The 21,246-nt window shown below is 55.1% G+C and overlaps 6 protein-coding genes across 6 annotated transcripts; 2 read left to right on the forward strand and 4 right to left on the reverse strand.

The window, feature by feature from the left end:
- Positions 1–235: 235 nt before the first annotated feature.
- Positions 236–1,534, reverse strand: COL26b_006833 (uncharacterized protein; the record flags this gene model as incomplete). Its single annotated transcript, XM_053179644.1, has 3 exons — positions 236–619; positions 716–1,413; positions 1,465–1,534. 3 exons carry the CDS (start codon positions 1,532–1,534, stop codon positions 236–238), a joined length of 1,152 nt encoding a protein of 383 aa, XP_053036433.1.
- Positions 1,535–2,781: 1,247 nt separating this feature from the next.
- On the reverse strand, positions 2,782–3,620 carry COL26b_006834 (uncharacterized protein; the record flags this gene model as incomplete). The annotated part of the gene is made up of 2 exons (XM_053179645.1): positions 2,782–2,847; positions 2,907–3,620. The coding sequence occupies 2 exons, from the start codon at positions 3,618–3,620 to the stop codon at positions 2,782–2,784; spliced, it is 780 nt and encodes a 259-aa protein (XP_053036434.1).
- A 2,084-nt stretch (positions 3,621–5,704) lies between these two features.
- On the forward strand, positions 5,705–6,701 carry COL26b_006835 (uncharacterized protein; the record flags this gene model as incomplete). Its single annotated transcript, XM_053179646.1, has 3 exons — positions 5,705–5,857; positions 6,050–6,168; positions 6,278–6,701. 3 exons carry the CDS (start codon positions 5,705–5,707, stop codon positions 6,699–6,701), a joined length of 696 nt encoding a protein of 231 aa, XP_053036435.1.
- A 2,587-nt stretch (positions 6,702–9,288) lies between these two features.
- On the reverse strand, positions 9,289–14,286 carry COL26b_006836 (uncharacterized protein; the record flags this gene model as incomplete). Its single annotated transcript, XM_053179647.1, has 4 exons — positions 9,289–9,312; positions 9,370–13,764; positions 13,844–13,986; positions 14,244–14,286. 4 exons carry the CDS (start codon positions 14,284–14,286, stop codon positions 9,289–9,291), a joined length of 4,605 nt encoding a protein of 1,534 aa, XP_053036436.1.
- Positions 14,287–16,335: 2,049 nt separating this feature from the next.
- On the reverse strand, positions 16,336–19,131 carry COL26b_006837 (uncharacterized protein; the record flags this gene model as incomplete). Its single annotated transcript, XM_053179648.1, has 7 exons — positions 16,336–17,070; positions 17,542–17,816; positions 18,288–18,566; positions 18,636–18,694; positions 18,801–18,912; positions 18,993–19,018; positions 19,082–19,131. 7 exons carry the CDS (start codon positions 19,129–19,131, stop codon positions 16,336–16,338), a joined length of 1,536 nt encoding a protein of 511 aa, XP_053036437.1.
- Positions 19,132–19,725: 594 nt separating this feature from the next.
- On the forward strand, positions 19,726–21,147 carry COL26b_006838 (uncharacterized protein; the record flags this gene model as incomplete). The annotated part of the gene is made up of 2 exons (XM_053179649.1): positions 19,726–19,877; positions 19,944–21,147. 2 exons carry the CDS (start codon positions 19,726–19,728, stop codon positions 21,145–21,147), a joined length of 1,356 nt encoding a protein of 451 aa, XP_053036438.1.
- Positions 21,148–21,246: the final 99 nt, after the last annotated feature.

The following is a 21,246-nucleotide window of genomic DNA, read 5'->3' on the forward strand; positions in this document are numbered from 1 at the left end:
ATTTGCCAAAATAGGAAGCAGCGCGCGTATCAATGAAAAGTGATAGAATTGGCCTTAATTTCTCTTACGAGGCTCCATTACCATGCGTGTGTTGGTGTTGGTGGCCGGATGCTACCTGCCGGGCATCTCTACCAGGGGTTATGTTGGTTGAAGGTCACGGTTCCAACAAAGCCATGCGCGACGATGGTTCGACGAATCGTGGTTCCGGACCCATCAACGAAATGAACCCTGTCGCCTAAGCCTTGACGAATGGTGTCTTGACTCTACCGAAGAACGGCTCGTACGTTGGACACCATCCATCGACAGTGGCAGATGCGATGAGATTCAGCTCGCCAACTTCTCCCGTGCACCCAATGCATGCAATGTTGTTACCATCTGCGTCCACCCTTTCCCAGCCGGGGCCTTTGCCTGAAGGGTCCTTGATAAATCCTGCCCACAGCTTTTGCAAATACCGACTGAGTTCTCTTTGGTAATCTGTGGCACCCTCTTGAGGGTAAGTACCCCAGATCATAGCCGTGTCTATTCCATGGGATGCGCCCAGCTCATCAGAAGTGTAGCCCGCGGCAGCAAGATTCGGAAACGAGGCATTGTAAAAATACCTCCAGGTCGGAATATTGCTCTGAGATGAAACACGAGAGACAAGAAGGGCGGGCTTCAAAGGGGTCTTGGTTAGTAACAGATGAGAGAACTAATGAGCAAAAGGATCAAGACTCACGCATTGATAGACCACTTCAGTATAGACTTGAGCAGCAGCACCAAACAGCGAAATGCCCGTCATTTGTTGTTTGACGGCAACAATCTGCATAATAGCGGATATGAGATCTGAGTCGTTGCCAGTGAATACGCCAATGACTTGCGTAAGCATCTCTTCAGTGACACCCGAAAGATTCAGGCCATAAGCAGGAGCCAAGTAAGTTCCCTCCTGACCTGTCGAGCCGATCAACAGCGGAACCGGGGCAACGCCTCCAGAGGCTCGAATTGGAAGGTATGGAAGCTCCTTTTGGGTGATATTGTCGTTCACCGGGCTGAAGTCCAAACCGTTCGCAACGATCAAGTCTCGGATGGTCTTGCCGTCGACTGCACGCACGCACTCAATCTGGTCTTCGCCGGTGCATCCAAGAAGAGACACAAGGGCAGCCCATGAAAGTGGGCCAGACTCCCGACCAATTGCGCTTACTGTAGCCTGGCCGCTCGAACATGCCGCCGCGCGGAATGGAGGATTGGAGTGAATGGTAGTGACGAGACGGTCAACTGAAGATCCGCCCGAGGACTCTCCGGCTATCGTGACTTTCGATGGATCTCCGCCGAACGCATTTATGTTCTCTTGGACCCATTGGAGGGCCATTCGCTGATCCAAAAAGCCGAGATTTTCTTCTTCCAGGGTTAGTTGAGGAGAATTTGGGAAGCCAAATACTGTATCTCATGGTTAGCAAGCTACCTCGAGAACGGAATCATTCAACGCACCATTGAGACGATAGTTGAAAGTCACAACAACTATGCCCTGTTCGGCGGCGAATCTGGATCCGTCAAACATGGGCTGGCTGGCTGTGCCCTCCCGCAACCATCCGCCATGGATCCACACAAGAACCGGCCGACCCGAGCTGTGACATCCCGCTCCAGCTGGTGTGTACACGTTCAAGAACAAACAGTCTTCGCTTTCAGGAGGCCCATCACTACCTGATCTTGTCAGCTCACGATTCACGAATTGTATTATGCCACTTACTTCCAGTGACAGCAATGCACTTGCTCCCCCACGCTGTAGCATGCAGCGGGCTTTCATCATGCTTCAGCAGTGCTTTTGGAGGGAGAAATCGATTCTCTTCGACAGGCGCCTGCGCGAAAGGTATACCGAGAAACTTATGCACAACAGCCGTCGTAGATGGCAATGACGTTGTTGTACCGATGATTGTACCAGCATCGATGACAATCGACGGTGATGGATCAACCTGACCAGCAACGCTAGTGCAAAAGAGCAAGGTAAGAGTCAACCCAAATGTCAACATCTCGTCAAATTTTAATGATTTGATATTGAGGGAGATGTTCAATCATTTACATTTCAGTCTCTTGCTTGGATTTTATGGGTTCCTGTTTATTTCAAGGCCACAGCTCAATGCTTCACAGAGGCGTAAAGAACGGAACTCGGCCCTGAAGCAGGGCAGCCGCCGGAAGAGCGTCCCGTCGGAACACTTGCATCCAGGATTCAATCAAACTTTGTGCCAGAAATGACGCGTAATTGGCTAGCTGATTGACGGAAGTTCTATTTGCTTTCCGGAGAACCTGCTGTGCCCTCATGTTGCAGCTTGCACTCAGCACAGAGACAGTTAGCGTTGGTGAGGAATAGGACTAGCTGCAGTGTTTATCCAACCGAAACAGACCAGGTGCGTTGTTGGAAGTACCCTCCACGCAAGAGCTTGTAGAAACTCCTACTCTTTTCAAGTCTTTCGATGATTCAACCCTGGGGCTTCTTGCAACCCTTTCCGTTTGGTTTCCCGCCCAGTTTATTTGGATTCTTACGGAAACAAAAGATTGGCCAGCGAGTTCCATTTAAATTTTGCGTTAGATCGGTGGTATTCCCCTGTATGCACTGACCGGGCTAGTTGCTTTGGGGTGAAGAGTCTCAGTCACCATGAGTGTCAAGATTGAAGCGCAACACACATTGAGTAAGAGTTGAGTACTTCAATTCATCAAGAAGTCCCCCCTCCCCTAATCTTTCCTGCATGAAGTCGCCCCGATAGCCGCATTTCTATCTCCATCGCGCCTGATATTGAGCGAGTCAAAGGCCTAATAAACGCCGGGGATCAAACAATAAGGGACGTTGGCTTTGATAGTCTTCCACGAATCACCATACTAAGTAAAGAAGGTGAGTAATGTGTTGAAGTCTTATGAAGACTAAGGTAGGGACTTACTCTCTCCGAAAGGTACTTATCGAGCACTGGGACACCTCGAGTGGCAAAATCGTAGAAGAAGAAGGTAAACACCGGAATGGCAACGGCCCAGCCGCCACAGGTGAAGGCATAGGCCGTACGCCAGATGGTGTAGCCACCGTAGTTAATATGCCTTGCAAGAGAAAACAAGCCACCGGCGTATGGCTTCCCTTTGTTGGCGGGGTTCTTCTTGAAAATCATGCGTTGCGTTTCCGAGGCCGCCTCTGTCAAAATGCCAATCAGGTAAAATGCGAGACCGGTCGCGACTGCCGGAGACCCCAGTACCTCCGATAGAGTTGTGGCGCTGGACAGCGCAGATGTCGCGGTCCAGACAGACAGGCAGGTGTTGAGCGAGTTGAAGATCGTGTTGAAAAGCGCGATGATTACTGCCGATGATGGTGGCATGTCTTGTTCCGACATGGCGAGAGAGGTGTAGATCTGCTTGAAGCTGCTACCAAAAGCCATGAACGTGACGATGCCGTAGTAAGGATGTATTTGCGAAGTCGCTGGGTTGAGGACGATGTTCGACTTCAACGAAGTTCCGCCAATTAGTTCAATCAAATTCTTGGCCCAGCCGCGCTGAAGAAGAGCATGCTGAAGCAAAACGTCTGCTGCGCGCAGGCCAACAAAAAGAGTTGTACCAATGGCATTGAATCTCTTGACGCGAGACACGTTGTCGTGCAAATCCTTCGCCATGGTTCATGGGCGTTCTGATGTTGATCTTAAAAGACGGCTGGAAGCTGGGTTGATGTGATCAATTCGCACTGATGGATGGGATGGAAAAGTTGCTTTCGTAGTCGAGAGGTCGCCGTCTCTATATTATTTCTGGTCCGAGAGTACGGTTTATCTGGGAGCGAAGATTATAAATCTCTTTCTGCCGGATTCCTTGGTCGTAATGAATTTGACGGTCGCAGAGATTCGGACAAAGAGCGTGGCTCTTGATATGTAAGCCGCTCGCAACCGGCCCCCGATTGTGATGGTGTAACTCGGAGATCATCGGACACCGATTTGCCGGGTCTGTGTCCGGGCAACTTTCTCAAGCTCCGCCCTGATCAGTCATGTTTAGACTTCATCTTTTCACAATTGGTTCGTAATCCTCTTGAAACGCAACTCTCAGTACAGTATGTTATCGTCGATGCTTCTCTTGCACGGTTTGATATTACACTGGTGGGTGCTGAGATAGCAGAGCACGATTTGGGTTGGTTGGAACTGTTGGGATATTGTTTCCGGACAACCTTCACGTTACTGGAGACTGTGTATCGATGGGTACTACTGTCGCGCGGTGTATATTGCATCTGGAAGCCGCTGTTCATGTCAATCTCATTATCTTTTCGTCTTGATATGGGCGCCACGGTCCACCTATTGCAGTCGTCACGCAAAGTAGACCGCGGGCACTGAGGGGCATGGTCTTCAAGAACATGTACTGGTCCGTTCACCCCAGCATGCTCGTAATGTATCACCTGCACCTTTCTTATATTGAATGTTGAGAGTTTACTTTGATAGAGATTTGAGTATCGAGGCCAGCTTTGTTGGATTGATTATTGCCAAAGAATGATTTCAATACTACTAGGTATGAAGCTGGAAGGCGCAGCCGAGTTCACCGCACTTGCTGTCTCTGGAGAGTTCCTTCCCTCATAGCCAACTCACCTTCCAGAATCCGCAACAATGGGTGCGACCACCGTCGCAAGATAGCCTAGCGGTGGATTGTATGCCTGGTTTCGGCAAAGCTCAGTGGTTCGAGTTCTTTAGGTGGCTCTACATATCTCCGGTGGCCGCCCATTGTTATTTCCTTTTTTTTCTTTTTAGCTATTTTTCAACTCTCTAGTATTGATCTCTAAGGCTACTCCTACTTGCAAGCGCTGAAATCATATACCTAACCTTGGATCTAAAGATTGAGCCGCACTTGATGAAGTTGTATCTGAAGAATGCCTCACTTCCGATGGCATCGGTGCGCATCAGAATTGGACTCCATTCGACTGCGGATCTCCTGCACGTGTTGGAAATCGGCACACTTCACCGGCACCCCATATCCCGACTACGCGAGCCTCCAATCGCCAGGGATAATCTGGATTCATATAATGATCATCTTCTCCTTCCTCTTGAGCTCACATGTGCCCCACATTCGGTCGCAATAAGGCAACTTCGCCGTCGATGCATGATGCATGTTCGCTTGTTGGTTCTTCACGTCAGGTCGTGCAGGCCAAGATGAGGGGCAACAGCCGATTGTCTGCCGACCCTACCGCCCTCAAAAAAGCTTGGTTGTTTCTTCAGTCACACGTTCTGCAGAAACATCTTCAATCTTTCACCCACTTTGGAAAGAGCCTCAAGACAGAGCAGTAAGCCATGGCGAACCCACATCAAGATGCTGAGCTTGTCCCCGACGACGAGGTGCGTGAGAACGCCTGAGTAGCCCGTCCCATAACTAACCAACGGCAGATCAGAAACGATGATAGCAAGGCGGACCTTCAGGTAAGTTCAGCTCTGGGTATTCATCCCCTTGGCCCAACTGACTGGAACGGAAAAGTCCCTCTATTCGGAGGTCACCAGTTTGAGAACCTCGATCTTAGAAAACCGCATCGAGAATGGGCGGTCGTATCACACATACAAAGATGGCAGTAGGTCCATACGATACGGCTGAGTCCTGGCTTCGAAAATCTCTTACCAATGTTTGATAACCAGAATATGCCTGGCCCAATGATGCTGAAGAGAACGAGAGGCTTGGTATGTTCTCTGTGAGCTGATGCACCTCGGATTCCACCTCGCTAAGTCAAGTTTCAGACATGCAAAACGAGATCTGCTTTCTCACATTCCACAACAAGTTGGGTTTCGCGCCTCCATGCGACCCAGACGCCAAAGTAGGCCGAGTTCTTGATCTGGGAACCGGAACTGGCTTGTGGGCCATCGAATACGCTGAAGAGCATCCCGACGCTGAGGTGAGTCACGTCGGGAAACTACATTTCCACTAGTAATTTGCCTAACCGTCGCAACCTTCAGGTGCTTGGTGTGGACCTTTCTCCTATCCAGCCACGAGAGTACGTCCGCCTTACGTCGTCTTTTGCAGTGTATGCGCCTCTGAAACGGTGAGAAAACTGACTTCAATCCAAAGTGTTCCTCCCAATCTGAAGTTTGAGGTCGACGACGTCGAGGAAGATTGGCTGTACTCACAGAAGTTCGACTACATCCACCTCCGCTTTCTCAATGGGTCCATCGCCGACTGGAAGAAGCTATTCAAGAAGGCCTATGAGTGAGTTCTACATCATCTCATGCAGAAAGTCCATATGGGCTTCAGTCACATTTCTTCTGCTTCGCAGCACGCTGGAGACAGTCCAAAAACCTCTAACCGCTCCATGTAGCTTTACCAAGCCAGGCGGCTACTTCGAGCTCCAAGAGAACGACTTCCTCTTCGCCTCCGACGACGGTACCCTTTCCCCAGAGAAACCCCTGGCCAAGTTCAGCTCCCTTGTCCGAGAAGCGTGCGTCAAGTTTGGTCGGCAATTCATCGACGTGCCTCTGATGGAGGACATGATGAAGGAGGTCGGCTTTCAGGATTTTGCGCTTCAGCGCTTCAAGTGGCCGTCGAACCCCTGGCCCAAAGACCCTCACTACAAGAAGATTGGGGAGTGGAACTACCACAACTTTGTGGCCGCTGCAGAAGCTCTGGCTATGGGACCGCTGACGCGCGCTCACGGATACACGAAGGAGGAGGTGGATGTCTTTCTCATTGACGTGCGCAAGAATATGAGGGACCCAAGAATCCACTCCTACCTGACCATGTAAGAACGCTGTAACTTTCTTATTGTTTTGTGTGTCTTCAGGGGCATTGGTGCGTTTGCTTTACTTTCTGGCTGACTGCAGCTCGCAGATATACTCTGGTGGGAAGAAAGCCGCTGGATTCGTAGACATTATGCTCGGGTGATACACGGAGCAACGTCCAGGAGTTGGAGGAGATGCTGCTGGAGTCTATTCATGGAAATTACAGAATCGAGCATGTAAAGCAGCTCAGTACATTCGGCTGCGGGGATTGGTATAATAACACTGAACCAAAGACCGCAAGCTCAAATAGTTCTCTTTCAAAACTTCGTGAGATGTTCGGTTGTCAAACCCGCATGCCAGATCAGAGCATTCGTCCCTGAGTTGGGTGACGTACAGGATACTGAGATATAAGGTAAGGTAGAGAGAGAATACTCAGCAAACTCCAAATATGAGGAACGGAGCACGATTTTCAGGCACCTTGAAGGTCGGGTCTTTAACATATGACGCATGAAATGAGTTGGAATCTCTGGCAATTTTTTCCATCCTAATCATGAAGATTTGTAGTGACCAAAGAGCTAGAAGTGGCTCATCTGTGGCCCCGAAATTTTAGTTTGAAACTCGCCAGCTTTAATAGTCACAGACAAAGTGCCTAATACAATTGTGATCTAATTGATGAACCAACTTCGCGGATGGTATGAATATCAAGGTCTTAACTCGTAAGCATTGTGTCCTCAATATCAGGAAGATGTAGATTTGTGATGGACAGTGTTGCGAGTCTTGTGGGATCCTAGAACATGAGGACTGCGGCTGGTTTATAGTATAAAAAGACCCTAATTTTCCCTCATGTTTCTCTAACTCCTCATAAACACGAAATTTTGATGGTTTAGGCGAATCGAGTGTCGGTCTTCTCTGATTGACCCCGTACGCTTCATACTGTAGTCCAGTGGAAGTCAAGAGGATAGAAGGGAAAGATTTTCGGAGTAATACTACTTACAGCCTCGTCCGCCACCTCTGAATTATGACTCTCACAAAATCTGCACGAATAAACCATCAGAGAGAGACAGAGAGCTCAAGTTCTGTGTAGCCCACCGCCGGCTAAAGAAGACCAGGTGCCTTGATGCCTGCAGACCTGGAGCATCCATAAAATACGTCTGGCGCGCAACATTTGCGCCAGCAATCGGACCGTGCAGACAATGGATGAATTGCGGCTTGGATTCTTCAAAGAAGAAACGCAAGCTGGAAGGACTGCTTATCAAGGAAGGTTCACATCTACTAATCACTGCATATGTCTGGTGAATGCAATAGCTGTGACTTTTAGAGGCGTTCTTCCAAGGCACCCCAGACTTTCATAGATAGGTAGTGAGACTGGACAAGATGAGACCGAAAAAGCAAGCTGTATGATAAATAGCACTAATGAATCACAGTTCACGGGTCTCTATTCACCCTGGTATTATGTGCGCATATAACTGGTGCCTAACGTACAGTTAAGCTTCAACCCAATCATCAACATTCTCATCCTTTTCTTGCACCTGACTAGTGGGAACTAGGTTGGTCAATAATTCACAGTATTAAGTCACAGCTGAAGCAGATCTCATTACATGCTTATCCTTACCAGGGCTCACTATCGTTTTGAGAGTATCATATCAAATAAACCGCTGAAGAATCTAAGCTGCATACCAACCTTGAGAATTGTGGGATTGCACACGACGGCGCTGGTGACACCATCCATCTCTGCAAAGAGGTGTCAGCGCGGTTTTCCTGAGTTCCTGCTCCTGAGCCAAGCATTGTGCGCATTGTGACCGAGAAGATTCCCTTGTCTGAGATGCCAAATCCATTAAATACCAGTCGCAGGCCGCAAAGCAAAACACAAAGAAGTCACAGGCTCTTGCTCTTGCTCTATTGGAAACATGCCTTCCTTTGACCAACCAAGGGAACTTTGGGATCCCTTAGGGTATATAATGAGCGCCTGAGACCATTACTCAAGCTGAGAAACCACAATGAGCCTTTCCATTCTTGAAGCCGACAAGCCAGGACCTAATTCAGCCTCTATGATGCTTGCATGCCATTTGGCAGTTTCCAGTAACAAGGATGCCTCATCGCTTGCTCAAACCTGTCCCTCATGATCGTTTTGGGGGTATTCACCTCGAATCAACCGCCAGAACCCGATGTCGTCGCCAATCTTTTGACCAGGATCACACATCTACATAGCATCGACCTTGGGGGCTAAGCGACCTCAGCTTTGGTGTAATTAAGCCGTGTCCAGAGATCAAACTTACCGCATTGCCTGGTTCATCAAAAAGTCTCGCCTAAGCGTCCGTATATAGGCAGAAATGCGTCTCTGGGTCTTCCCCCTCACTTTCGAACCGTCCAGTCGAGACTCAGAATTCACGCAATCCACTTCGCATTCATTGCCACGACACCCAAAGATTGAACAAGATTCAAACGTGATATATATGATATATAAAAAATAGCACTAGCAAACGCCTGCCCCCAATGCTGAAGCTTGACGGATATAAAAAAAACACAACATTTTACAAAGATTTCTTTTCCCCCCTTTCGTGACACATCTGCCTCGCACCAAAATCATCATCTTCTTTCATCTGTAAATCATTTACTCCTCATCCTCGTCAGGGACCTATCGCATCATTATTAGCAAATCGTCAAGTTAATCAGAGAAACAAGTATCACTTACGCCCTCGTGGAAGTCCCGTCCCTCCTTCGTCGCGCGAATAACACCAGCCCTCACGCAGAAGTCGCCAAACCTCTCGCCCTGCTCCCTCTCGAGCGCGTACCTCTTCAGCAGCGGCTTCATGATGGCGAGGATCTCGTCCTCCTTGATGCTCTGGCGGTACAGCTTGTTCAGGCGCTGGCCGTGGTATCCGCCGCCGAGGTACATGTTGTACGCGCCGTACGCCTTGCCGACGAAGGCGACCTCGGCCAGCCACGGGCGCGCGCAGCCGTTGGGGCAGCCCGTCATGCGCATCACGATCGAGTCCTGGCGCAGCCCGTTCTCCTCGAGGCAGTCCTCGAGCTTGCTGATGAGCACCGGCAGGTAGCGCTCCGACTCGGCCATCGCGAGGCCGCACGTCGGGAACGCCACGCACGCCGACGACGACAGCCGCAGCGCCGAGAACTGCACGTTGTCCAGCTTGTACTGCTTCATCAGCGCCTTGAGCCCGTCCATGTCTTCGTCGGCCACGTTGCTGAGGATCAGGTGCTGGTTGCCCGTCAGGCGGAACTCGCCCTTGTGCACCTTGGCAATCTCGCGCAGGCCCGTCTTCATCTGGAACTCGGGCGTGTCCTCGATGCGGCCGTTCTCGATGAAGAACGTGAAGTGGTTGAGGCCGAACTCGTCCTTCTGCCAGCCGAACGTGTCGACGTTGCTCTGGAAGTGGAAGGGGCGCTCGGGCTCGAACTTGTGGCCCCAGAGCTCCTCGACCTTGCCGCGGAAGACGTCGAGGCCCATGTCGTCGATGGTGTACTTGAGACGCGCGTGCTTGCGGTTCTTGCGGTCGCCGAAGTCGCGCTGGACGAGCATGATCTTCTCGCAGGCGATGTGGACCTGGTCCGTCGAGACGAAGCCGAACATGCGGCCGATCTGGGGGTACGTCTTCTTGTTGTTGTGCGTGGCGCCCATGCCGCCGCCGGCGATGAGGTTGAAGCCCGCGAGCTTGCCGTCGGCGCCCTTGATGGCGATGAGGCCGATGTCGTGGGCGTAGACGTCGGTGTCGTTGTGGGGCGGGATGGCGATGGTGATCTTGAACTTGCGGGGCAGGTACGTGGGGCCGTAGAGGGGCTCGAAGTCCTGGACGGCGTCGCCGGCGACCTGTGTCTTCTTGTCGTTCTCGTCGGCGAGCCAGATCTCGTGGTAGGCCGAGGTGGAGGGCAGGAGGTGGTCCGAGATGATCTTGGAGTAGGCCCAGACCTCGCGGTGGTAGGCGGACTGGTTCGGCAGGGAGGAGCACATGACGTTGCGGTTGACGTCGCCGCAGGCGGCGATGGTGGTCATGAGCGCGCGGTTGATGGCCTGCATGGCGGGGCGGAGCTTGCCCTTCACGACGCCGTGGAACTGGAAGGTCTGGCGGGTGGTGAGCTTCATGGTCTCGTTGCCGAGCTCGTTGGCGATGTCGTCCATCTGGATCCACTGCAGCGGCGTGGAGATACCACCGGGCAGACGGCAACGGATCATGAAGGAGTACGCGGGCTCGAGACCCATGGCCTTACGCTCGTCACGCACGTCACGGTCGTCCTGCATGTAGGTGCCGTGGAACTTGGTCAGCTGCTGGTCGGAGGCGGAGATGGCGCCGGTGGAGGTGTCGTTGAGACCCTCGACGATGGTGCCGCGGAGGTAGTTGGACTGGATCTTCATGTCCTCGTTGGTCAGGGGCGCGGGCTCCTCGGGGAGGCCGTCGACGTTGTCGACGCCGAGCGCGGCCCAGATCTTGGGCTCCCACTCGTTGTAGCCGGTCTGGTAGCCGTCGGGGTCCTGGTCGTCACCGAGACCGGTGTCGGCGAGGCGCTTGCCGCCCAGGTTGGAGAGGACGCGGTCCAAGTCCTTGGCGGGCTTGTTGTAGTAGATCTTGTCCTCCTTGCGGGGCCAGTAGTGACGGTCACCGAGACCGAAGACAGAGTAGTTGACGTTGGAGAGGTCCAGCTCGGTGTTGTCCTTCAGGGCATCCCAGAGGGGGCGACCGTTCTGGGGGAACTCACCCTGGCCAGCGGTGGAGGAGACGAAGATGATGTTCTCCTCAGAGGGGAGGTCCTCGATGGGGTAGTCCTCCATAACCATGACGGTGGTCTTCAGGCCACGGGCCTTGCCGCGGTTGCCGAGGCGCTTGGCGACGGTGCCGGCGTTGCCGTTGTCAGAGGCATACAGGACGGTCAGAGGAGCGCCGAAGAGACCCTCGAGCAGCTGGTTGTAGGCGTCCTTGGCCTTGCGCTTCTGCTGGGCCCTGACCTCGGTGCCGAAGTCCTGGGACAGGTTGGCGGCGAAGACGGGGTCCTTCTTCATGATCTGGGTCAGCTGGTTGTCGCGGTCGAGGAAGGCCTTGAGCTCGCTCTTGATGCGCTCAGAGTCGAGAGAGAAGAGGGGCTCGCCCTTGGCCTCGTTGGCGGGGTTCCAGCGGTACAGGGGCCAGTAGCCGACGTCAATGGCCTTCTTGGTCTCCTGGAGGACAGTCAGGGGCGAGTCAGCCTCTCCGTTGTACGGGAGGTAGGCCAAGATGACGGAGGGACCATCGTACTGGTCAGCCTCGAGCATGGCCTGCAGGACCTGAGTGTAGGAACCGTAGACGGCGGTGGAGGCGACGTAGGCGTTGCCAAAGTTCATGGCGTACAGACCAATGTCCTTCTTGCGGCGGTTGGCATCAGCAGCGGCACGCTCCGAGTAGGGAGTCGAGTCGATGATGAGCATGTTGACGTTCTCGCCCGAGGCCAGGACGTGGTGCACACCAGAGTTGCCGAGATCGTAAGCCCAGGCATCAGAGCCCACAAGCCACAGAGACTCCTTGCGGAAGAGGCGCTTGCTGGAAAGCAGGTTGCGTGCAATGGAGGAGCCGTCGGTCTCGAGGCGGGGGATCAGGTCGTCGGCGATCTCGCTGGCCTTCTTGGCATCGTCGGCGTTGGCAGCCCAGCGGGCGAGCCAGCTCTTGGGAGACTCGGTCACGAACTGGTTGCTGCTGGCAGCCTCCTTAACCTCGTTGACGAAGCGGCCGCGGCGCTCCTTGCGGGCCAGCAGGGAACCGAAGCCGAACTCGGGGCTGGCCTGGATGGAGGCGTTGATGCCGGCGTTGCTGGACTTGAGCGCGTTGGCGACGTAGGCGCGCTGGCCGAACAGCTGGTCGAGGATCTTGGTGTATGAGGTCTCGACCTTGGGCTTCTCGAGGCCGTACTCGAGAGCCTCCTGGGGCACCTCCTTGCGGCCGACCTCGAGGTTCTGGACGGGGGTCTCGAGGTTCAGGTTCTGGAGGACGCCGCGCAGGGCCTGGATGACGGTCTTGGGGTCGATGTAGCCCAGCTGGTAGCCGACGACGGTCTGGACGCCACCGAAGCCGCTCTTCACGCTCGTGAGAACGTCAATGAGGACGGGGCCCCATTTCGTGGTCTTGCGGTGGATCTGCTCGAGAACGGCAATGCGCTTGACGGACTTGGGCAGGGTGTCGACGAGGGCAGAGCTCAACCACGGGCGGTACAGTCTCGGGGTGATGATGCCGACCTTGGAGAAGTCGCCGCCGCGGCGGGCCTGGTCGATGACATCGCCAAAGAAGTAGGCGCCGGAGCCGAAGACGAACAGGCAGTTCTCGGCGTTGGAAGGGCCGGCGTAGAAGAAGGCCTTGTACTCGCGGCCGGTGGCGCGGTGGATCTGGGCCCAGATGCCGTTGGCGTACTTGAGGATGTCCTCGGAGGAGACGACGGGCAGGGCCGACTCAATGGTGGTGGCGTTGGAGGAGACGACGGACGGGGGGCTTTCGGTGACGCTGTGCTCGGCGGAAGACTGGACCGAGGCGCGGGACGAGTCCGCCAGCTTGGAGTGCACGGACGAAGCGAGTTCGGAAGAGCTCAGACCACCCAGAGTGGAGGAGCCGGTCGGCGGCACGTCGGGACGGTCTGACGCGACCGGCAGTCGGCCGTCATCGGCGTAGATGCCGACAGCCGCTTCCGTGCCGTTGGTCTGCTGGAACCGCCTGGCAGCATCAACGTCGAGAATCTCTCGCACGAAGTCGGGGTCTTCGGCCTCAATGGCGGCGTCCTCGTCGCTGGAGGCAGAGGCGAAGAAGTGAATCACGCCCTTGCCGGAGCGCAGCGCCAGGGCGTGGGCCGTCAGGGCCATATCCTGGGCCTCCTGCAGAGACTCTGACTGCAGGAACGTCCATCCCGAATTGCGGATGGCTGTGATGCTGGAGAAGTCGGGGAAGCCGGCGGGCTGGAGGGCGACGTGGAGGACGACGGGGTAGTTGGCCAGCTTGTAGAGGTGTGCGATGGCCGGGAGGAGGACGGTGGAGGATGTCGTGACGGCGACGAGCTTGCCGGCGCGGGTGGGAGTGAAGACGGAGAGGAGGGGGTCGGCGTTGTGCCTGACGTGCTGGACCTGTCGACGAGAGAAGCAACTGTCAGTTTCCACAGACTCAATGGCAACGAGGGCGGGGGGTTCTTCTGGTGTTGCTCACCTCTGGCACGGCGTTCTTTGCGACGAGGCTCTTGTCGCCGCGAGCGACGTAGCGCTTCAGGTGGGAAGAGAACTCGGAGTCCTTAGCCAGTGAAGGCTGGACGGAGACGACGACATCGCTGGAAAGGTAGGCGATTCTCGCGACTGGTTGCGCATCGTATCAGCTTCTGTCTCTCACCATCGTCGACTTCCATCTTCATCGCCGCCCGTCCTGCTCTTCCTGGGCCGCCCACTGCTAGCGGGCTGCTGGGTGCAGGATTGCGACAAATAGCACGGCTGTGATTGGTCGCAACCCGGTCCCGCTGTAGACTTGCTGGAATTACAGTGGGCAGAGCGCTGAAGGAGGACGGGCTTGCAGCCAGTAAAACCGGCCGGGTGTCAGGAACAGGACCAAAACTTACCGGCCTCTCCAGGCGTCTCAATCTGGCCTCTTGTCGGTGCCATTGCGTCGGCTTGTCTGGGTATATGGGTATGGGGAGATATTTCGGAGGAGTTCGAGGGAAGAAGGCTGCGTTCTGGCCCCTATGCGTTTCCCTCTGCTTCGTTCCTTGGATTCCTCTTCGCCGGTGTTGCTGTGTGTAAGAGACAGGCGAACTTCAAGAAAGAACAGCAGCTGCAGCAACAACAACAACCACAACAACAACCAACAAGATGGGAGGGTCTTTAGGGAAAAAAAAGTGACGATATGTAAGGGAAAAAAGAGCAAGGGAGGAACAGCGAACCAGCTCCGAAACCGTGCTGCTTTTGGTTTTAATTCAATGGGAAAGAGAGAGCTGTTGCTGGCTGCCGGCTGTCTCTGCGGCGCGCAGTTCCCACCGACAAAATTTGCCCCGCAGAAAACAATGAATTTTGTCGACATCAGGGTCGATTGCGTGATCGGCTAGCGCAGCGTCTCCCCCAGTCCATTCGCTGGTTGTCCTGCCGCACTGTCGAAACCTGGCGCCGCGGATTGCTTGGGTTGCTTGGGTGCGCTTTTCCCATTTTTGGGGAGAGCAATGGGCTGGCCATGGGGGCGCCGGCCGGGTGGGCGGGTGGCCATGCATTGGGAAAACGGGGGGAGGGCATGACACTGACACCCTCAGTCAGTATCAAACAAGTACCGTGTGCGGCATTGCTTGCCTATTTGGTACCTTGGGGAAGACGGGGAATGGATTACAAAGGCAACTTTCTTCAGCTGCCAGCTGGGAAGATGTGCCTCCTGTTTCCTCCACACGCTGTCCCTCACGCTGGACTTCGGGATGAACATGATGACCAATTCTGCATCTCCAAGACTGCTATTCGTACAACCAGACATGACCATGAACCGCTAGCTTTTACCCCAACCTTCTCATCTACAAGGTCACAGTGGCCGGGGAACTCACTAATACTTTGACGTAAGATGAGCAACCTCCCGTGCTTCTCCAAAAAGCGAGGGACCTGTATTACAGGCATGAAAAAAAAAGTATTCAAGTCTCTAGACTGCTAGCACCTGCACTTACACCAGGAACCAATGGCCGAATGCCGAAAAACGCCGTTGTCGGTCACCCTTCCTCGCAGCAGCCGCCTCACGCCAGCCGCTGCTGCGTCTCTGCTCTGTAGACTGTGTGACTCTCTACTAGCAGAGAACCTCTGCGTTGCGTCTTACACAGCAAGGAGGCGAGTCACAACCAACACACGACGCCTCAATAAGAGGGTACCTGGCCGTGCTAGTGCAGCGCTCCATATCCCGTCGTGGAACCCCGTCTCGCGTCCCCCCCATCCATGCCTCCTCCCCCCGGGGAATCTTTCGGATTACAAATGGTGAGCCCTGGATTAGCAGCAGATTTTCTCCAAGCAGTCCCGGCCGAGGTCGCCAGCCAGATGGGCAAATGCAGCCTCCCCGAATCCCCATGCTGCACTACGATACGCCTTCCCTCCACCAATCCTGATAAATTAACGTACGTGTATTACTATGTATGTGTCGAGGCCGTGTGTATAGGTCATCCCATCTGGTATGCTGTTCCCGTGATCGGGCTTTGGTTGCCATCTCTACCCAGTCATCAATCGACCCAAAAGTCCCACTCCCAATCGCCAGCCCGAGAAATCATCTTACCCAATCGTCCATACGCCGATGGCCATTTGACCACTCTTGTTCAAATCATAATCTAAACCCCGAAGGAGGAGAAGAGAAAAAAAAGTGTCATCCTCCGTGATCCACAACCGTCCACATTACATATTCTCCATCTCGCCGAATGATGACACTCCGCGATGGCGCCATCGTGGACCGCCGTTTTTTTTCGCCTCCGTCATCGCTGCCCGCTGAGAATGCCGCACAATAGCCGTACCGCCAGCCGGCGGGGCGGGTCTGCGTCAACACAGTTGCCGCCGACGAAGCCGTCACCGTTCCCGCCGACACCGATACCCAGCAGAACCCACATTGGTTCTCGCCCGCCCACCGCCAAAAGATAAATCCGCGAATCCACCTTTTTCTATCTCGGAATCGCTTCCGCTTAATATGCTTCGGAAAATTTAAGCTTAAGCACCTGCGTGCCTAAACTTGGAGCTCATCGCACTCGCCCACTCCTCCTGTGCCTTCTCGTCAAGCCAGTAGCTGCGTCCAAGGGCAAGCATCACTCTGCCGATGCGACCACGGTAGCCCTCACCATCGGGCTCGCCGGGGCTGAACGGTCCATCGGGGCCCTTCTTGCGTCCCTCCTCTTCCCAGCCCATCTCGGTGAACCGCTGCAGCACGCTCTGCGCAAACGACATGACGACGACCGCGAAGTAGACCCTCAGCAACGTCACGGTGATGATCAGCCCCAGGCTCATCCACGACTCCTGCGGGCCGATGTGCTTCGTCGTCTTGGGCACGTCCGGCACGACAGGCGCGCCGTTCGCCAGCGCCTCCTCCGCGATCTCCGCGGCAGCCGGCACGCCCGCGCTGCCCGGGTGCTTGTCGAGCGCGGTGCTGTGGAGGTACCAGCCGACGGCGAAGAAGGTCGTGTAAGCAATGTTGAGGATGGTGTCGATGATGTACAGCCACGCGAGCCCGAGCGCTTCAAAGGGACTGTTCTTGCGGATGTGAGGCAGGAACATGGCCAGGCAGACGATGACGCCGACCGAGTACATGTACATCGACAGCTGCGTCGCGGAGATCTCGTAGCCGGTGAGGATCGCGAGGAGGCCGTACAGGCCGGTGAGGCGGTTGAATAGCAGGATCAGCGAGATGATCTCGGTGCCGGTTTGCAGGCTGATGCAGCCCAGGAATGTCTGTGTCGCGTGACTTTTGCGTCAGTAATCATGGGCCTCGATGGCAGATGCACGCGGCGGTTAGCGATGATGTGACCAACCTTTGGGCGCGGAACCCGCAACCTGAATCTTGAAAGCGCCATTTCGTTTTGATTTTTTTTTCTCTTTTCCTTGTTGAATCGATAACCGCGTAGGTAAGGTGGATTGTTGAAGGAGGGGAGACCCGGAGGCGGAAGGGGAAAAGAAGGGTTGCGTCAGAAGAAGGGGTCCAGGAGCTCTGGTAATGTTTGGGAAGCTTTGCGAAAAGCGTTGCAAAAGGCTCGTCACATTTAACCAAAGCGGCTGCGCCGGATGACATGGTGCTCCGAGAAAAAAAGGGTGGAAAGACCCTGCACCTGCGTTCCCCCTTCGATGACATGATGGGGCCCCACCTGCTCCGTCATGATGGCACTCCCCGGGGCGTGTGTCCGAGCGCCCCTTCGCTTTCTGTACGCGGATTTGAGCAGCAACCCGCCGGCCGCCGCGCAGCGCAGCGGGCGAGTGCAAATCGATTTCCACGACCCCACCAGCGATGGACACCGGATCACTCTCGACCAGTCGATTGGGCCTTGACGGACCCTGGCACTCGGTGACAGTCCACAGCGGTCCTACGGAGTCCGAGTATCGCCAGAGCCTAGGCTGATTAGGTAGTCTCGTGTCATTTCGGGCGGTGAACCACACATCAATCTCCAAGCTTATTTCGTTTAGGAGTGTTTGCAGGTCATGCACTGAGCTAGTCCAGCATATCATGCTAGCTAAGCTGCTACCTTCACCACCTATACCATACACATAGGTGTTGCTCAATTCGCAAAGGCCCAAATAAATGGTGAAGAGGAATAAAAGGAGCCATTAAATGTAGGTATGTACTAACGACCGTGGATTATAGCCCGTTATTATACAAACTGTAACTGATGCTGAAAATCCTCATTGCACGCTATGCTTAAGATGTCCCGCCCCGCCAGTCGTGTCGTAATGTAACGGCAATTCAGCCCCGCGTCGTCCGGTCCGCCACGGGTCGCTCGTCTTTTCATCTTTTTGGGGGCTACTCCAGTCTCGTTTGCTTTCTTTTCGAATAAGAACATCATCTAGCACGCGCATCCCTCTTGCGAGGATGCGGCAGGGGTCGTCTTCACATCAATCACTGGGGATTCGTGTTAGTAAGCCGCTCGTGGGGGAGAGATCGGAAGAAAAGCACTCACTTTGGCTTGAGGCCTGCTGGGCAGCATCTGTGCCCTCCATGCCGGGCAACGCCTGCGCTATTCTCTTGAACAGCGTCTTGACGTTGTGGCCCAACTTCGCACTAGTCTCTACGAACATGAGGTTGTTCTTCTTGGCCTCCTCCTCTCCCTGCTGCGTCGTGACCTCTCTCTTGTCGTTCAAATCCGTCTTGTTGCCCACGAGCACAATGATGACGTCGTTTCCTCGCTCGGCGCGCACGTCGTCGATCCACTTCTTGGTGTTCTGGAAGGATTTCGCATCTACAACCGTTGGTCGTTAGCCGTCGGTTCCCCATCTCGCGACACTCCCTGACTTCATTCGTCACATACTTGAGATGTCGTAGACCACAACCGCCACGCTGGAGTCGCGAATGTACGAGGGAATCAAACTGCGGAATCGTTCTTGGCCGGCGGTATCCCAGAGCTGTAACCTCACCGTCCGGTCCTCAAGGTACATGGTCTGTAGTTCGAGTTAATAACGCCCCCTCCACACACCCTGATGTCGTGGGGAATCTTGCCTTGGAAAGGAAGTCGATGCCAATGGTCGCTTGGTACATGTTGTCGAAGGAGTCGTACATGAACCGCGTGATGAGTGAGGTTTTGCCGACTGCAACAAAGACGGTGTTAGCGAGGAGGGCCATGCATCAAAGAAAGAGCTGGGTAGGCTCGTCCAGGGCCAAAACGTACCACTCTGCTCGCCCAAGAAGACAAGCCTGTTGTCCTAGCCGTCAGCATTGATATCCCCAAATTGACCCGTCATGTTTGGCGCATCGTACTTGAACTTCTTGAGTGGGTTGTTGTAAGACCCGCCTGCGCCGGACGCCATGGTTGCCAAGTATACGCGATGATCAAAGGGAAGCTCGACGTAGTATCGGTGGAGGGAACACGGTCGACACTAACGGATAGGTTCGCCCGGGAGGAGGTGAGTTTTGGATGCAAGGGAGAGAAAGAGGAAGAGGGGGGAAAGGAGGGACGCTGGGGGAATAAGGAGTCCAGGGAGGCCTTTCGGAGATGGGAGGAACTCGTAGAGTTGGTCGCAAAGCTGGAAATTGAGCAACTCGACGGTAAAAGGAGGTCAACTTTCTCATTCTGGGCGGCGCATTGCAGCTTAGCAGGGTCCCCGTCATCCATTGAGGGACCGATAAGAAGCGGGTCCCCGCCGTACTAGTCCAATCACGTGCTGATAATCCGATAATGCAACCTCCATATCGATAACGAAAAATTTCTGGTCGCTGGGATGCTGGGATCTAGGCCCCGCCGGTGAAGAGAAAGTCCCTGCGGTCCAGATTGAAGGCGAAGCAGACGTTTGTTCAAGCTGCAGGGTGCGCTGGTCGACGATTTTTCACGACAACATCTCAATCAACGAGAGATACCCAACGAAACGCAAAACATCCCCAGTCCCGTTGAATAACCCTCCAAGATGCCCGTTCTCAAGCCCCTCTCGGGCGACGGCGAAGCGCCGCAGCAACGCAAGCAGCCCTCGAGGAAGGGAAAGAAGGCGTGGAGGAAGAACGTCGACGTGACCGATGTAGAGGACGGTCTCGATGAGTTGAACAAGCAGATCATCACCGGGTGAGCTATTTACCCATTTCTGCCTCATAACTACAGCCCAGCACCAGTCGCTAATCCATGCCACAGTGGTGTCGTCGCAGAGAAGGACTCGGCAGACCTCTTCGCCCTCGACACGGTCGGCAAGGCCCTCCCGAAGCCCAAGACGAAAAAGACGCTCAAGTCCGACGAAATCATCGCCGCCCGCTCCGCCGTCCCCGCCGTCTCCGGCCGCAAGAAGCGCTCCTCCTCCCCCTCGAAAACCTCCGACGGCCTCCTCCTTGTCAAGCGCCAACGCACCACCGACTGGGTCTCCCACAAGGAGCTCGCCCGCCTCCGCAAGGTCGCCGACGGCCAGCACGAGTCCTCCATCACCGTTCAAGATGCCACCTACGACCTCTGGGGCGCCGCCCCCGCACCCGCCGCCGAGCCCGCGACCGCCGACAAGGACAACTTCGTGCCCCCCGTCGTCAAGGCCAAGCCCCCCAAGACGCTCAAGCACAAGCCCATCTCCCTCACGGCCTCCGGCAAGCCGCTCCCCGCCGTCGTCAAGCCCTCGGGCGGCTACTCTTACAACCCCACCTTCGACGACTACGCCGACCGCCTCGAGGCCGAGTCCGCCAAGGCCGTCGCCGCCGAAGAAGCCCGCCTCGCCGCCGAGGAGGCCGAGCGCCTCAAGCGCGAGGCCATCGCGCGCTCCGCCGCCGAGGCTGACGCCGCCGACCGCCGCGCGCAGCTGTCCGAGTGGGACGAGGACTCGGCGTGGGAGGGGTTCGAGTCGGGCGTCGAGAACGACGACGACAAGCCGTCGCAGAAGCGCCCGCAGCGCAAGACGCCGCAGCAGCGCAACCGCATCAAGCGCCGCAAGGAGGCCGAGCGCGAGGCGAAGCACCAGCTCGCGATGAAGAAGAAGGCCGCGCAGGCGGAGCGCATCAAGCAGATCGCCACGGAGCTCGCCGAGCGGGACGCGGCCAAGAGCGCGCTGGAGCTCGCGCGCGAGGTGGGCGAGGGCAGCGACGCGGACGACGACGACGAGGACATTGACGACGACGCCCCGCTGAGGAGACGGCAGCTCGGCAAGTACAAGCTGCCGGAGAAGGACCTGGAGCTGGTGTTGCCGGACGAGCTGCAGGATTCGCTGAGGTTGCTGAAGCCCGAAGGAAATCTGCTGAAGGATAGGTATCGTAGTATGTTGCTGCGCGGCAAGGTTGAGGTGCGGAGACATCTTCCGTTCAAGAAGCAGGCCAGGTCGAAAGTCACAGAAAAGTGGTCATACAAGGATTTCAAGATTTAAAGGGGGTATATACGATAGAAGGCATCATAAAAGTGGTAATACAAAAGCGCCGGGCATTCACTTTCACTCAATTGGCCAAGCACAGGTTGGATCTTTAAC

The sequence above is a fragment of the Colletotrichum chrysophilum genome (genome assembly GCF_026319265.1).
Source record: "Colletotrichum chrysophilum strain AFK26 chromosome Unknown scaffold_52, whole genome shotgun sequence".
NCBI lineage: Eukaryota > Fungi > Ascomycota > Sordariomycetes > Glomerellales > Glomerellaceae > Colletotrichum > Colletotrichum chrysophilum.